General features: G+C 39.3%; 1 protein-coding gene across 1 annotated transcript; it reads left to right on the plus strand.

The window, feature by feature from the left end:
- The first annotated feature begins 84 nt into the window (after nucleotides 1–84).
- Nucleotides 85–16,196, plus strand: Tmem263 (transmembrane protein 263). Its single transcript, XM_052752939.1, has 3 exons — nucleotides 85–339; nucleotides 7,931–7,997; nucleotides 13,175–16,196. The coding sequence occupies exons 2-3, from the start codon at nucleotides 7,937–7,939 to the stop codon at nucleotides 13,459–13,461; spliced, it is 348 nt and encodes a 115-aa protein (XP_052608899.1). The 5' UTR covers nucleotides 85–339; nucleotides 7,931–7,936; the 3' UTR covers nucleotides 13,462–16,196.
- The last annotated feature ends 684 nt before the right edge of the window (nucleotides 16,197–16,880 follow it).

Raw genomic sequence — 16,880 nt, forward strand, 5'->3', positions numbered from 1 at the left:
GGGGGGGGGGGCGCGCCGGGGGCGCGAGCGCGCGTGCGCGGAGGAACCCGCGGCGCGGGAGGGGGCGGGCGCTCCGGAGGCTGCGGAGGGGGCGGGTCGCGTCAGGCGCCACGTCCGCAGCCGGAGGCCGCCGCCGCCTGGGACCCAGCCTTGCGACTGGCTCCGGAGCCCCGCGGAGGAAGAGGAGAAGCATCTGGACCGTGCAGCCGCCCCGGACCGCGTCTCGGGCCCTGCTGCCCCGGCCGCCGCTGCAGTCGTCGGTGCCGCCGCCGCTCCCTCCCTCCCTCCCTCCCTCTTTTCCTCCCTCCGCCCGGCCGCACCTCCGGCCCCGACCCCGCGGTGAGTGCCGGGGGTGGGGGGCGCGGGCCTGGCTGGCCGCCCTCCGGCTCCTTTCCGTTAGCCCCTCTGCACCTCCCCTGCGCGGCCCCGGGCCTGGCCGCCCCAGCCTGGCTTTTTGGGGGGCACTGGGCGGGAAGGGGGAGGGGCGGGGGCGTCGTTGGATGGAGGTTGTGCGGCCGGGTCACCCCCGGCGGGGCCGTGAGTTCGCGGACGCAGTGTTGGGAGATGGGGGGCTCGCTCCTGGAAGCCTCGGCCTGACCTAGGTCGGGCTGGCGTGGAGGAGGAGGAAGAGGAGGAGGAGGTGGAGGTGGGGGCGTCCGAGGAGGAGCCCGGCCTCCGCGCCCCACTTAACTTGTGACCTGTTGATGAACGGGCCGGCTGGGTTCAAGTCCAGGGCTCCAAGCGGAGATTCCCGCTGCTCTTCCTAAATTGGGAACTCTCCTCCCACGCCTATTCTAAACCCGCAGGTGTGGGAATGAAGGGGGCGCTGGCAGTGTCAGGGAAGGACTGGGCAGTCCAGGAGCACCCGTCAGTGTAGTCCCTGCCGACCCCAGGCTTAATCCAAAACCCCGTGCACACGCAGCTTCTAGACTGGCCCCCGAGCTTCCACTCCGGATCACATTGGATGTCTCTCTTCAACACGTTTTACATTGGGGATTCTGCAGGAACTAGGGTGTGCTGAGTGGACAGCGAAGGAGAGGAGGAAGGAGGTGCCCAAGTCAGCTCTAGCCTCTAGGGTCATTTTCTGCCTCTCCTGCCACGTCACTCCCTCTGCTAAAGAAAAAAAAAAGGCTTGTGCCTAAAGGCTAAAGGTGGATCAGTGAGGGGGAGAATAGGCTTCTGGGAAGAGTGAGAAACACCTAGACTAGGAAGTGGAATCTTATTTGATATTGCCTTTTGTGAACACTGCTAATCCAAAAGGAAACATTGTGGCTATTTGTATCTGCTATTGGTTAGGGTTTAAAATGTCTACTAGTTGTTGCCCTCAAGGGCTATCACACCAACAGGTGTGTTTCCACTTCTGCTTTAGCAATGTTTAATAAAGTCATATAGATCTGCTTTCATTTTTTATTTTCACTTTTTTTTTTTTAAATGATTTTTACATTAGCCAAATACACTCACAAGTCAGGTATTTGATTTTTTTTTTATTCTTTCTGGGAAAATCTTAACTTTCCTGTTTCCGTCCTTGAGTTTTTTTGCCCTTTGCCTACTTCCTGATGGTGTTGCATCAGATTACATACAATTAAGAGTAGAGTCTCTGTGTGTATGTTCATTCATTGTCTCAACAAGCTCTGGCACAAAGTAGGGATGCCAGTATCTATTGAAGCAATGAAGTGTATTTTAGTGAGGATGACTGATGTACTGGTTTTCTGGCTTGGCAGAATATTTTAATCCTATGTCATGTTTCGTTTAAGGACAGCACTTAAAATTTTCTGTTTTGAGACTGTATTGTTATTTGTCATTTTGTGTGTGTTTTTAAAACTTTCATTGATACATTTTTCTTACTTGACAAACTCTTGCCTTTCCTCTATCCATTTGCTGTTAATTTAGTTGGCAGGAGCCACCCTTTATACAGGCAGTGTTCAGTATTGTTAGCCACAGAAGCATAAAGACAGCAAGGTGGTGTCTGTTGTACACTGCTTGTTAGTATATGTGTAATTTTGAAACTCCTCAAAGTTAGTTGGCAAAAGAGTGAGGATGTGGCAGTTTCTGTATAGCACATGCAGAATTCCCTCCCTCCCTCCTCCCCTCCCTCCCTCTCTCCTAAATAGGCTCTCACTCTATAGCCTAGGCTGGTCTGGACCTCACTATGTAGCTAGCTGGCCTACCTAGAGGTGATTTTACTATAGCTTCACGAGAGCTGAGATTATGGGTGTGAGCCACCATCCCTAGCTCAGTCTTTTTCTTATATAGCAAGACTGTTAGTTTGCTTGTGTAACATGTTTTGAAGTGACTTTGAAGGTAAAGTGTTGCACACTGTATTTTGTAGTTGAGCTTTATACGGTTAACTTGTGTGACTTTAGAGGATTATACTCACAGACTTTTTAAAAAATCCGTTTTATATAAAATGTTACAAACAGCATTTCTTCACGAGTGATTTTATTTTTCTTAAAAAAATCCACACACACAACAGAGGAAAATGTTTTTAATAGGTGTTTGGTTACTTGTTTCTATTATTGGAATAAATTACTCTCTAGGGAATAGTGGTATTGATATTTGCTCAATATATTTGCCAGCTGCTGTAGTATTTTGTACTAGATAAGAATTATCCCTTTCCCATTAAAGTTTTCTGCTGCTGAATCTCCTGTCATGTCTGTAGTAAAGAAGTCCATATAGTTGATGTTATAATGGTTTGTCCATGTCAGGACCAAAAGATGGAACTGATTATGTTTATAAAATAAATCATTTGCTTTGATCTAAAGGCTGTTGTCATCACTGCCCTCTTTTATAACTAGACACTTGTATGCATTATTAACTTGTATGCATCATGAGCTCCTAAAAAACAGATACTATATTTTGTTTCTTAAGCAATGATCAAAGTGGTAATTGCTTGGAAAGTGTATTCCCATGTGAGTTAGTTCTGGGTTAGAGTAGTACCTGTGTGTGTCTAAGTGCATAACAGGACGCAGTATGTAGGGTTCAAGTGTATGTTAAACCAACGACTCAGTGAGTTCAGAACAGAATGGCTTGTGTAGAAATCAATAATTTGGGGGGCTGGAGAGATGGCTCAGTGGTTGAAAAAACTGGCTGCTCTTCTAGAGGACTGGGGGTTCAACTCCTAGCACTCACACAGAGGCTCACAATCAGCTGTGACTCCTGTTCCAGGGGATTGGATGGTAACGGGTAACTTTTATATATTTCTTTCTTTTTGAGATTCTGTCTTGTTTTCTAGCTCTGGCTGGTTTGGAGCTCACTGTAGCCAGGCTGGCCTCAGATTCATGGTAGTCCTGCTTCCGTCTCCAGGGGTTGCAGAACACCTGGCTTCCTACTTCAATCGTAGTTAAAACTTCAGGACTCAGTCTTTGTGAGCATTGTAAAAATGATCAGATCATTTGATAGTAGCTTCTATACTAATCTCTGTGATAATTAACACTTCCCTCCAGCATTTGATCCTGATAAATTGTTTTAATGCCTGCATTAAGTTTTTAGGAATCTTATAAATGCCTTTCTTGCCCTCTATGAAGCTATATTAACTATTCAGTGAGTACTGTCCGTTCATTTGAAGGTTTGTTTTTGATAAATTCTCTTCTTTGGATGGCTCTTAAATACCAACAATCTCATGCAGGCTCTAAGTCCATTCTCACCACTCACTGTTGTGATCACATCAAGACCTCTATAGATGGTTATCACTTAAAGCCATGGTCTAGCCTCAGCTTGTCTCAGACTGGCTCAGCTTCTTAAGTACAATTGCCTAATGAATGTCTTCTGTGGATTCCCTGAAGGTATCTCATAAAACTTCCTGTGGATGTTCCAACACAACTTGTTCAGAAGCCCTTCATCTTTTGATGAAATGGTTTCTTTTCTAGTATATCCTGTCTTCATTATCATTTCTGCATACTTGGTTGCTCATACTAGAAATCTAACACCCTAGATCTTTCCCATAAGCTTGTATTAATACCTAAGTTGGCTTTATACGAAAATTCAAGTATTTGACTATGTTAGACATTAAAGATCCGAAGAGGAAGTGGTGAACAAAACCCAAACCTTTGTTCTCACAGAGTTTACATTCTAATAGGGTACACTTAAATATATATTAAGTGATAATAAAAGCTATGAGGAAATCAGAGTAAAGTAAAAATGATAGAGTAGAAGAGAGTGCTTGCCTAGAGATCTTATAAGGAGATATTTATACAAGGATCCCATTAGTCTCTCCTAATCCTGACAGCATTTGTTTTTTGTTTTCTTGATTATAGCCACGCTGATTGGGGTGAGAGGGAATCTACAGTTTTGATTAGCATTTCCTTGATGGCTAAGGATGTTGAGTACGTTTTATATTGGAAATTGGTTAGTTCACTTGCCCACTTATTGATTATATTATTTGTTCTTTTGGTGTTTAACTTTATTTATAGATTCTGGATATTAATCCTCTATATGATGTATATTCTGTAGGCTATCTATTCAGTATGCTGGTGTTTCCTTAGATGTGTTAAAGATTTTAGCTAGTGGCTTTTTTTTTAAGGGAGGAGGGGTTTAGTTTGGTTCAAGGATTTGTAGGGTATATAGTCCCTCATAGCAAGAAAAGCATGGCAGAATTAATGGTATTGGAAACTTGTAGCAGAGACTCCTCACCTGGTTATGGACAAGGACTCTTAGCTAGTTTTTAAAGCACAGATCTGGCATTGTTATTCTGCACGTGATTGCTCATTGCCTATCCACAGATGGATGAAGTCAGTTCATGTTTAGATTCGTGTTCATGTCTGTAGGCTATTATAAAGCAGCTATGATCTATATGTGGTGATATTCTATATTGGATATAAGATACATATAGATAAAGTATGAAAAATAATTTTTTAAAAAGTGTTCTCTAGTAGGAGGAAAATGTAATGCCATTAGTAGGGATTTATGAGATAGGGACACTTTTGAAATGAATACAGTTGGAATCACATTCACACATATTTTTGAATTACAGTTAAAATATGTAAGATGAACCAGGGGGTGGTGGCATATTCCTGTGATCCCAGCACTTGTGAGACTGAGGCAGGATTTGAGTTTCAGGTTAGCTTGAGCTACATAGGAGACTCTGCCTAAAAAGAAAAAAAGACATAAGATGTATGTTTGCATGTAATTTTCAAACTTCTGTATAGATTATTATAGTGTCTATTGATCATGTTGACCACATATTTCTATGTATAAAGGTAGATTTATATAGATTTGTGTGTTATATAATGGGATATAATGAATAGTTTACACAGAAGTTTGTCTTCTCTTGAAATTAACAGTCTATTGGGGGAAGAAAGTAGCTATAAATTAGTCATTTTTTTTTCCACAGAAGGAACACACATATTTTTTCAGGATTTTCTGCATGTTTTGCTTTCAAATTTGTTAAATAATATTCTCATTTTAGGGTTAGGACTGGAATATCTTAATTACTATTTTAAATCTCTTATTTTTTCCTTTGCCATATATTTTATATCAGTTGGGATTCAAACTTAGGGTTTCTAATGCTAGAGTCTTGAACATTATACTATAAAATTTGTTATGTTCTTACCATGATTATAGATACAAATGGAAATAAATATAGCTTTCTAGTTTGAGGGAGTTTTCTAATTAAGTCAAATTAGTCAGGAATTCATCTTGGAGTAATGTACCAAGTGATACTCTTTGGTTTTGTTTTATTTTTGTACAAGATTATATTATTACTCTTTTTAATCATATGAAATGATGTGCTAAATTCACAAATCAGTCCAGATCAAGTGCTGCTACTAAGTGTCTTGAGTCAGGACTTTGACCAGAGCAACTAGAAGATATTTATCAATCACATGATCTGTATTGTTGGATTTTAGGCCCACAGAAGTCTGTTTTAGGATTTAGGTTGTAAAGCCATAGCAAGATATAATACATGAAATTGAAATTACCTTGGAAAGTCTTACTTTCTACAATCTGCTCTACCACCCATACCCAGGTCACCGTTTTGCTGTATTTTGGCGTGAGTTACTGAAATAGAGTGTAAGGTCTTTGTGCGACTGCTTGAGCTTCCTGCTCTTTGTTCTTTCCACAGTTCAGAAGGTTGGTTGGTTGGTTTGTTTTTTCTTTCTTTTTGGTAGGGCATAGCTGGGTAGCTAAGGATTGCCTTGAATTCCTCCTGGTCTTTTGGCCTTAACTTCCTGAGTGCTATGAATACAGGCCTGAACCACCACACCCGTTTTACTATTTAAGAAAAAGGAATTCAGAGCACCTCATTGTTCTGTTCAGGGCGTCTTACTGACTTTCCACCTAGTCAGGATTTCTACCACTGCCTTCAGGGGCCTGTATGCCCTAGACCCCGGTCTTTGATTTCGTCGTCTGTCCCCCTTTGATGTAGGGTCTTGATTATTTATTAGCTCCTGTTACTTGCTGCTCCTGATAAGCTTTCGCCTCAGGCCCTTTTTCTTGCTGTGTGTTGTGCTTGAGGACTCTTCATCCAAATATCTGATATCTTACCTTTGGAGATGCACCTGAAATGAAGCCTTCACAGATGATCCATTTAAAACACCCCTTTCTCTCTGTTTCATTCCTCCACTTCTGGAACATTTAGCACTGTTTGACATACACTATAGTGTTCATATATTATCCTCTCCAACCAGTGTGACTGTTTCACTATGGCAGGGATTGATTGCCCTTTGTACCTTGGACATTGTGTAGCTTAATCACTACTTGTTAATCAGTGTTCTAAAGTTCATTGTTCCTTTCACATTGTCTTAAAATTCTTCATTTTGTGTTGGTGTGTACGTGTTTGTGTGTGTATGATGGCCTATAGGTATGCAAGCACAAGTATGTGTGTGCATGTAGAGGCCAGAGGTCAATATTTGCTGTGTTCTTCAGTTAGTTCTCCACTTTACTTTTTTCAAGACATGGTCTCCCACTGACCTGGAGCTTACCAATTCAGTTAGATTGGCTGGCCAGCAAGCCTCCTCAGCACTTCTGGGTAAGCATGTGCCCAGCTTTTAATTTTTTTCTTTAAAGTGGGTATTGGGACACAGAACTCAGGTCCTCAATGCTTCTGTGGTAAGCACTTGACTGACTGAACCCTCAGCCTGGCCTCCTCACAGTATCCTTGTTTATGCATAGACATAATAACTTAGTCCTTAGAGACACAGGATGCACACTTAGCTGACTATAGACCTGAAGGGACTTAGGACAAATACCAGTTGACTGTAAGGCCAGAGAGACACAGGATGAATACGTAGTTGACTGTCGGGCTATAGAGACACAGGATAAATATGTAGTTGACTGCTGGAATCATAGTCCTTATTTTCTCTCCAAGCAAGATAGGATATTATAAAGAACAATTTTAGGCCAATCTTGTCTTGCCTTTACTTAGTCATGTTCATTAAAAAAAAAAAAAGCAGATATTTTCAGATTATGAAGGAAAAGGAATTCTAACCATAGTTTCTTCATCCTAGCACAGCTTATTAGATCTTAAAGTTCTTTCGTACCTTTACTTAGAATTAATCATAGTTTATTTTTCCACAGGTTTTTCAATTCTGTCACTACTTCTGTATATAACTCTAAGAAAAACAAAAAACACTCAAGTCTTGCTGACTCACACTAGGCATTTCTCTGTATAGAGAGGGATCTTATTTTTCCAGTTTTTATTATTGTCCAGCTCTTTCTCTAGCAATTTTCAGTTGAAGTTTCACAGTAAAAACAACAAAGGAAAACTTGTATCATCACTGCTGCTCCTCATTAGTGTTGCTGATAAAATTCCTATTGTCCATTGGTGTAATTTCAAGTCCTTTGTAAACTCTACAGTTTGAAATAGGAGATAGGATGAGGTACTTTTGTGGTAGGTATTTAAAAATGTTCTCTATCTAAATGAAATTGCTTAAGTTAATTTAATACAGCATATGAGAAGTGGTAGTCTTATTCTGAAATACGTTTTGTTTTATAGGTGATCATGAATCAGGCAGACAAAAATCAAGACATTCCATCTTATCTTAGTGATGAACCACCAGAAGGTAAGCATGTACCTGACACTAAGAATGGTAGGAATGTACTGGTAAAGTAAAGCTATGATCATTTAAAAAAATTAAATATAAAAAAAAAAAATTAAATATAAAGAATCATAGCCTTTTTATCTGATCAGTAAACACGGTCCAAAAATAATTGAAATAAATAATTTTAGCCTTTAATAAGAAAGCACAGACCTTGTGGGGTAAAGACACAATTTCCATTATTTAAGGTTTATTTTTTTGTTGCACTTTTATTTTAAGACCATTTCACAAGCAAAAATATTTCATTTACAAAGGTGTGGGACATACAGGATGGACTGTTTATTTTTGATGTCCTGCCCACATCTACACCTAATTCAAGACTTGAGATTTTAAAAATTCCTATTGTTCATTACATTATAATTGATACCTCTCTATGTTCATATATGATCTAGGGCTCTGCTTAATTTGTCTTTCTAAATCAAACTATTTTAGCTTGAAAATTGTGACATGAATTACTCTCATACTTGCTTCTAAAAGCTTTGGAAACACTGTTTACCTCCTGTCCCTCAATGTCCTGACTCTGTACAGAAAATGCATGTAGTCATATTTTTCACTCATGTTTTTGGTATAGACTTTCTAAGCTTAACATAAACAACAGCCTCCTTAGGGCTGCATGTGGCCCCTAGGCTAGATGTCCTAACTCTAGGTATTGCATTTTCTTCTCACAGTGTTAAGCACAAATCAAATTTTCTGGGAAGATATAAAACAAAAAACCTCCATAATTTAAAAATAACATAAAAATCTTATAGGTAAGCCTAAAAGAAGATGGACGCACTTGTCTGCCATGGTGGCTCACACATGTAATTCCAGTACTGTGAGGCAGAAGCCAGAGGTATCAAGTTCAAGGTTTGGCTACATAGTGAGACCTCTCCCCCTGCCCACATACACAGAGGAACTATCTAATTGGTTTAATTTAGTTTAGTGGAAAAATAACCTGAAAATTATTAGCTCAATTTTTTGCTTTTTTTTTTAAAGAACAATTTGTATATGTTTAATACATAATTTACAGATATATATTTTTTGAATGTATGTTTTCTATTTCTGTGTTTTGGTTTTTAAAAGCTTATTAACCAGGTGTCATGGTGCATGCCTTTAATCCCAGGACTTGGGAGGGAGAAGCAGGCATATCTCTGAGTTCAAGGCCAGCCTGGTGTACATAGTGAGTTCCAGGACAGCCAGGGCTACATAGTGAGACCCTATCTCAAAAAAAGAAAAACAAAACAAAACACCTCTTTTGTTGTCTTTTGGAGACAGGGTTTCTATCTGACAAGTATGTGCCACTATTCCCTTGTCCTCATCTTCAGGAAAAGATTGTGTATTATAATAAAGTTAAACATACTTATTTTTTGAGACAGGGTTTTCTTATGTAGCCTGGGCTAACGTTAAACTGAGGTCCTCATGCCTCCTCAGTACACTAATTACAGGCATGTCTGATGACACAGAGCTCCTTGCTTTATTTTTTAGGATTTAATAAAATTTTATAACTAATATATTCAAGTGCTTAACTGTATCTTAAGTCCTTTTGTTGTAGAATATTATTTAAGGTGTGTTACTTTTGTTTATGTTGCATTTGTTTAATTCTGTGAAGCTGTGTTACTGTGCCTGTCTAAAACACCTAGTGGTCTAATAAAGAGCCGAGTGGTCAGTAGTAAGACAGGAGAAAGGACAGGCGGGGCTGGCAGCCAGAGAGAATGAATAGAAGGAGAGATCTGGGAGGAGAGAGATCTAGGAGGAGAGAAGGAGGAGGACACCAGGGGTCAGCCACCCAGTCAGCCTCAGAGTAAGAATGAAAGTAAGATACACAGAGGTAAGAAAAGGAAAAAGTCCAGAGGCAAAAGGTAGACAGGATAATTTAGGAAAAGCTGGCTAGCAACAAGCCAAGCTAAGGCCAAGCATTTGTAACTAAGAATAAACCTCCATGTGTGATTTATTTGGGAGCTGGGTGGAGGGTCCCCAAAAGAGCAAAAACATCCTACAACAGCCTTTATTTTTAACCATGTAAAAATTTAAAATGTATTATGCTTAGTAGTTTTAATATTTGAATTTTAAAAAACAAATTTATCAATGGCTGTATCTTACACCCGTGTAATGTTTTGTTCTTTTTTTTTTTTTTTTTTTGGTTTTTCGAGACAGGGTTTCTCTGTGTAGCTTTGCGCCTCTCCTGGAACTCACTTGGTAGTCCAGGCTGGCCTTGAACTCACAGAGATCCGCCTGCCTCTGCCTCCCAAGTGCTGGGATTAAAGGCGTGCGCCACCACCGCCCGGCGTTTTGTTCATTTGTAAATACTCATTTTCCATATTTAACATACAAGTGTCATGGCATTTTCAAGCAAAATTTGTTTTAGCTTATTTCCCATTCCCCGTTTCTCACCTCCTTTTTTCTGTCTCCATTCTGTTTTTTCGGTCACATGTATCCCTTTGCCTTCATGTCCTCTTTTTCCTCAGCATCTTTTTTTGCCCTCTTTTGATTTCCTTTTTAGATTTTCAGGTTTTATCTGCATTTCCTCCTACTTGTATATACACATATAAGCTAGGATCTATATATGAAAGAGAACATACAGTTACTTCTTTCTGAGTTTGGGTCACCTCACTTAATATAATACTTTCCAACTCCATTCATATTCCTGTACATTTTGTAATTTCACTTTTTATAGCTGAATATAATTCCACTGTATATATGCACCACATTTTCAATATCATCTCTTGATGGGCATCTAGGGTAGTTCTGTTTCTTGGCTGTTGTAGATAGAGCAGCAATGAATGTGCAAGTAGCTCTGTGGTATGGTATGTTATCTTTGAGTATATGCCCAGGAATGGCATAACTGGGTCATAGGATAGTTCTATTTTTAAATTTTTGAGAGCCCTCCATACTGATTTCCATAATGGCTGTACTGGTTTGCATTCCTTCAAGCAGTGAACAAGGGTTTCTCTTTCCTCAGATCCTCACCAGCATCAGCTATTAGTTTTTTTTATTTTTGTTTGCTTGTTTTGAGACAGGTTCTCTTTATGTAGCCCTGGCTGGTTGGGAGCTTTGCATGTTGATGGGGGAAATCAGAACCGATTTTGCTTGCAAATGCCATAATGATACTTTGTGTGTTAATGTGAAAAATAAGTATTTAGAAAAACAAAAAGATGACACGGTATATCTCTGCCTGCTTCAGCCTCCTGAGTGCTGAGATTAAAGGCATGTGCATCTGGCCTTATTAAGTTTTGATGATAGCCATTCTTACTTGGGTGAAATGGTATCTCACAGTAGTTTTAACTTCATTTTCCAGAGGGCTAAGGATATAAAATGCTTTGATTGGCTCTTGCTTTTTATGTCTATGATTTTTGTACTTTAAGAGAATAAACTCTGGGTATTAGTTCTCTGTCGCACAGCTGGCAAAGATGTTCTCTTGTTCCGTAAGCTGTTTGCCCTTCTCACTGTTTCTTGTGCTGTGCAATAACCTTTAATTTCATGTAGTTCCAATTGTTAAGTCTGGGGGCTAGTTCCTGCCTGATGCACTATTTAGAATAATCAGTAAGATTTTCCCAGTTAGAATGTAAAGCAATGAAAAAAGAAGTCTTAAGATGAACTTATGTTTTGTGTCTTAGAAAAGCTCAATTTTAGAACTTTCAAGTAAGAGATTTGTTACCTAAGTGATACTGTTTGTATTTTTTTGTAAATCTCTTTACTGTTTGGAGTGATAGAAGACAGACAGCATTCTTGCAGCTGCTTCTGCAGTCAGTCTCTGTTTGTACCCAGTTTCTGGAACTCTCAGCTATAGATTTATGAGAGAATGAAGGGAAAAGACAATGCCATCTTAATATTATTTTGAAAGAGGTCTTTTTTTTTTTACCATGTGTCCCCTCCCCCAAAATCCTTAGTGATCCCCAGAAAATCTTGAGAATCACATTATATGAAGGTGATTTTTTTTAAATTATTGATTGAATCCTGCATAAGAAATTGAAGGATATATATGTTTATATTTTTATTTTTTCATACTTTTTAAAGTAAAATTTTATTAACATAACTGTAAATCATGGAGATATTTAAAATGTATCTTTTATTTTTATTTTTTATTTTTTATTTTTTGGTTTTTCGAGACAGGGTTTCTCTGTGTAGCTTTGCGCCTTTCCTGGAACTCACTTGGTAGTCCAGGCTGGCCTCGAACTCACAGAGATCCGCCTGTCTCTGCCTCCCGAGTGCTGGGATTAAAGGCGTGAGCCACCACCGCCCGGCTAAAATGTATCTTTTAGTATAGGATTATATTGTAGAAAGTGGTTTAGTCTTTACAGTATTTCTTGTTATAGACAAGACTTAGCACTGAGCCACACATGCTATGTGATACTATTTCAGGGTACATATGGACATATGTTTACTCACTCTCAATAGGGAACCACTGATAGACCAAAGTCCAACTTGATGAACCAGTGAGTTTAATTGGGGTTACTTATAGGAGTAGAAATGATTTAAAGACAGTTACACCAACAAAGTCCACTCCAGTGTGAGTGACAGCTCACAGAGGCTGGAAACCTAGAGCATATTATATAGCCTAAAGGTAGCTCAACAGGTTGGAGAGTGTTCTTTCCAAGTTGCTCTGTGCTTCTTCCAGGCACCTCAGCTTGTCTGAATGTCTCTCAGCAGTCCTTACTGTTTATATATGCTTGGGGAGGGAGGATCTTAGTGAATCTGGTCAGTTTCAGGAACTTCCTGAAGCTGTTTTGATTTGTTTACTTTTTGAGCTTAAGGAGCTTCTGTGCAGAATGGAATATTTCATCTCCCTTTTAGTAAAATATTCTGTGTCTTAACCAGCTTCCTTCCAAAATAGAAGATTTTAATCTGTGAGGAAATTGCTACACAACACTAAGTGTGCTGGTGCATGCCTATAATCTCAGTCTTTGTGAGGCAAAAGTAGGAAAATTGTGAGTTTGAGGAAAGCAAGGGCTATATTATCAAGACCTTGCTTCAAAACACTTAGCTCTGGATCAAGGTATAATATAAAACTTCTGCAGCTGTACTTAGGCAAGGTCTCCTTACTGTTCACTCAAGATAGTGGACCTCATCAGATGAAGCTCCTGGTTGTAAGGAAGGTTACTTAATGGTTTGTACTGTTCTTAGAAAGACTTGTATTTAATCATCATACTATTTTCTCTCATTAGGATCAATGAAAGATCACCCACAGCAGCAGCCAGGCATGTTGTCTCGTGTGACTGGAGGTATCTTCAGTGTTACAAAGGGAGCTGTTGGCGCCACCATTGGTGGTGTGGCTTGGATTGGTGGAAAGAGTCTGGAGGTGACCAAAACAGCTGTTACAACTGTGCCTTCCATGGGAATAGGGCTGGTGAAAGGAGGCGTGTCTGCTGTGGCTGGAGGTGTGACAGCTGTTGGTTCTGCTGTTGTAAACAAAGTGCCCTTATCAGGAAAGAAGAAAGACAAGTCTGACTAAGATGAGGTACACTTGTACACTTGCACACTTGCTCTCTACAGCATATGTTGCCAGTGGCATTGAACTGCTCAAGTACAGACTACAGCCCAGTCAACCGCTAAACTCCTGGGTTGAAAGTATCGATGGCTGGCTTCATCCAAAACAAGAAGAGACCAATACCATCCCAGTGTATGGAGGCTTCTCATACTTAAGTTCAGCTTTCTATCTGGTAAAATGTTACACTTACTCAGTTGTAACTGAAGATATGGTATGTTTAAATATTTGCTCTAAGTCTTTCAGTTTGACTAAAAATGTGAAAGTTCAACTTAGTAGATGACTTTACAGTTCCATGTGTACAGTGTGCCAGGTAACTCATATGACCCTTACAAAGGGACTCTTGAACTACATAAACTGTACCTTTGATGTGCCTAATAGTTTCAGATGTCTTAGTTTTTTATAACTATAGTGGTTTAGGCCAAGAGGCATTCTTATTTAAGCTGGCAGAAAAGTAGCAGGAATTCAAAAGTTTAGAAGATAAAAGGTTTTATGATAGTGTTAATTGTTTTTTGTTAGATAAACATTTTATCTGTTTAATCATTGATGCCTTACAAAAGAAAACATCTTTTTCTAATACCTTAAATATGTGCAGTTCATATAATTATCAGTGAATTATTTTAAAGGTTGTAAAACTAGTTTTCCCTCTTAAGAATCTCAGGAGTATTGAATTGAGGTAAAGGCGTTTCCTGGTGTCAGTGGGTAAGATAGTGCTTGTTAGCTGTTGTCAGTAGTTAACATCCAACATACGCTTTAGTTGGGTTCATGGTCCCATCATTAATACACCCCACAGTGCCCATGGAACATTTCTTAGCTGATCAAAAGCTGTGTGGGGAGAGTTTTATATTAAGAAGAACAAGTATTAATTTTTAAGTTCTTATAATTATTTGAAGCATCTAAGATAATCCTTCATGCATATTCTGTCTTTAGGATGTCTTAAATTATCAGTAGCAATTCCTTTAAAAATACAATAAAAGCAACCACAAACACATGAGGATTGACTCTTTAAATGAATGAGATGGGCTCCATACATTGGCTTTGAATAAAAAAATACATAAGTGCTTTCAGTGACTTATATAGAGTTTTTTTTGTTTGTTTTTGAGATGGGATCTTCTGTAGCCTAGACTGGTCTTGAACTGACTATGTAGCTGAGGAAAACCTTGAGCTCCTAATCCTCTTGCCTTCACTTCCCAAGTGCTGGGACTACAGACATGCATGAAACTCCATGCTTGGTTTATGTGATGCTGGGGATGGAACCCAGGGCTACATGCATGTTAGATCAGTATTGTACCAACTGAGCTGCATCTGCAGCGAAATTTATTCATGCTTTTAAGATATGTTCTCTTATAACTCTTCAAAGCAGATGCAGACATACCATTTTTCAAGCCAGTTTCAGATAGGGAGTTGACGTTTTGTTTGATATGGATGGTAAGTGTGTTGTGTCTTAATGTGTCATCATAGCTCATTTATTCTCATAGAACGTAACTCAAAAGTCCATTTCTTTTTGTTTTAGTGTTCAGTTTCATGAAAATTTAATAACTGACATTATGTTTGGTATTTATCTTATAATCTAAGTCTGAAAAAAATCTTAATTTTCTTTATACCTAAAACTAGAACTCTGTCTCCATTCTGCCCTTTCTAACTCCCTGGAGAGAGGAAGGGAGGGGTGCCTTGACACAAAGAAGTCAAGACGTAGTGTCCCTGAGAACGTCACCCTAACGTGCAGGTTTTAAATGTTTGAAATTTTAAAAGCATTCATAAATAACAGCAGGACTTGCAAGCAAATCTATAAATGTTCTGGAACCTTTATGCTTACACAAAACTTAAAATCACTGAGGAGTGAAATTTAGAAGGAATTAAATGGCCATTTAGTTCATGAAATATAATTAAGACATTTGTTGGTACATCTGGTGAAATGTCTTAACAAATGGCATTTTTTTTAATTCCAAAATTAATAGACCCATTCTCAATGATCTCAATAATGGTATTGGAGAACTTGCTTCCTGCTGTTTAGAAGTTATTGATTCATTGCTGGTTTGTATTTCTAACTTCAAGGCTCTGCTGTGCGTTGTACTTGAATTCATCGAAGTGTAGACCTAGTTTATATATGCTTGCATATTTATTTTCAACTTTGCTTGTCTTTAAAATCACTTGAGGAAATGGCTATAGTTAATTTCTGCTACAGAAAAGCCACCTGGTAAATTTTCTCAATTGTCTTAAATGCTAAAGTACAATTCTACAACAGTAGCGGAGAATTGTACAAGCGTCCAGTTAGCTGTGTTCTAACTGAAGTGAACTTGCCATTTGATGATGTGTACAGCTGTATACTTAGGTCTCTTCCAGTTTATTGACGTAGACTAGCAGTGTGACCTGTTAAACAGGACTAGCTCACTTCAGAAACTATGGGTGTTGTGTACATCTGGAAGTGTCTGTTATTCAGCTTCTTTTTTGAGTGGGTTTTTGGCACAGTGAAGATAAATTTGTGTGATCCACTTGAATAACTGATCTAATGTTGACATATGAATACTGTACTTAGTGAAATGTCAGATGAAAATAGCTGATTGAATAATGCGGGTTTTTTTTTTTTTTTGTATTAAAGGAATGGGAAAGAACACATGAATCTGATAATAAAGGACTATGATCTGCAAAGATGGAATGTTTCATAAAGACCTACAGAAATAAAGGCAATTTGTGAACAGTTACATGGCAGTTCAGGAATTGCTGTAGCCAATGTTTTGGGTGATGGTTTACAACATGGTATTTGGATGCAGACAGAACAGTAGAATTCAACTAGAATTTAATCAACTAAGACTGAAAACGGAATGTCTAGGTTTTGTCATCTGTTTGCTCGGTCTCTGCAGGGTAGGCCAAGACTTTAACAACTTTGGTGGGTTCTGCTTAGGCACAAGTGTGAATGCAGTGAGTTACACCTTGGGACACTGTTACCTAGGGACACTATTCCACTGTATATTGTTAGGGGGACAACCTAGATTGCTGCCGCAAGGATCCCATGCCACCTCTCCAGAGCTGGGATTACAAGTGAGTGTCATCACATTGGCATTTTCTTATAAGTTCTCAGAATCAAAACTAACTGAAGTTCTCATGTCCCAAATGCTCTGCTGATCTGTGTCCTGAACCCTCCTCTTCCATTCCTATCAACCCACCCCACATGGCCTTCTCGCTTCCCTGCTCCTCCAGTCACTGTTGATAAGGTCAACCAATGGTTGCCCTTTTCCACGCTTATTGGTCACTTCTCTACATCTTAGTTGCCTCTTTGTGGCAATCTTATCTACAGCCATAGCTTTAAGGCCACAGCAGTGCAAGTGGTGCTGATGTTTATCTCCACTTCCGACTTCTCACAGCTCCGTACTTGGTCATTTGCCTGT

The sequence above is a fragment of the Peromyscus californicus genome, unplaced genomic scaffold (genome assembly GCF_007827085.1).
Source record: "Peromyscus californicus insignis strain IS unplaced genomic scaffold, ASM782708v3 Scaffold_24__1_contigs__length_46423439, whole genome shotgun sequence".
NCBI classification, from domain to species: Eukaryota; Metazoa; Chordata; class Mammalia; order Rodentia; family Cricetidae; genus Peromyscus; species Peromyscus californicus.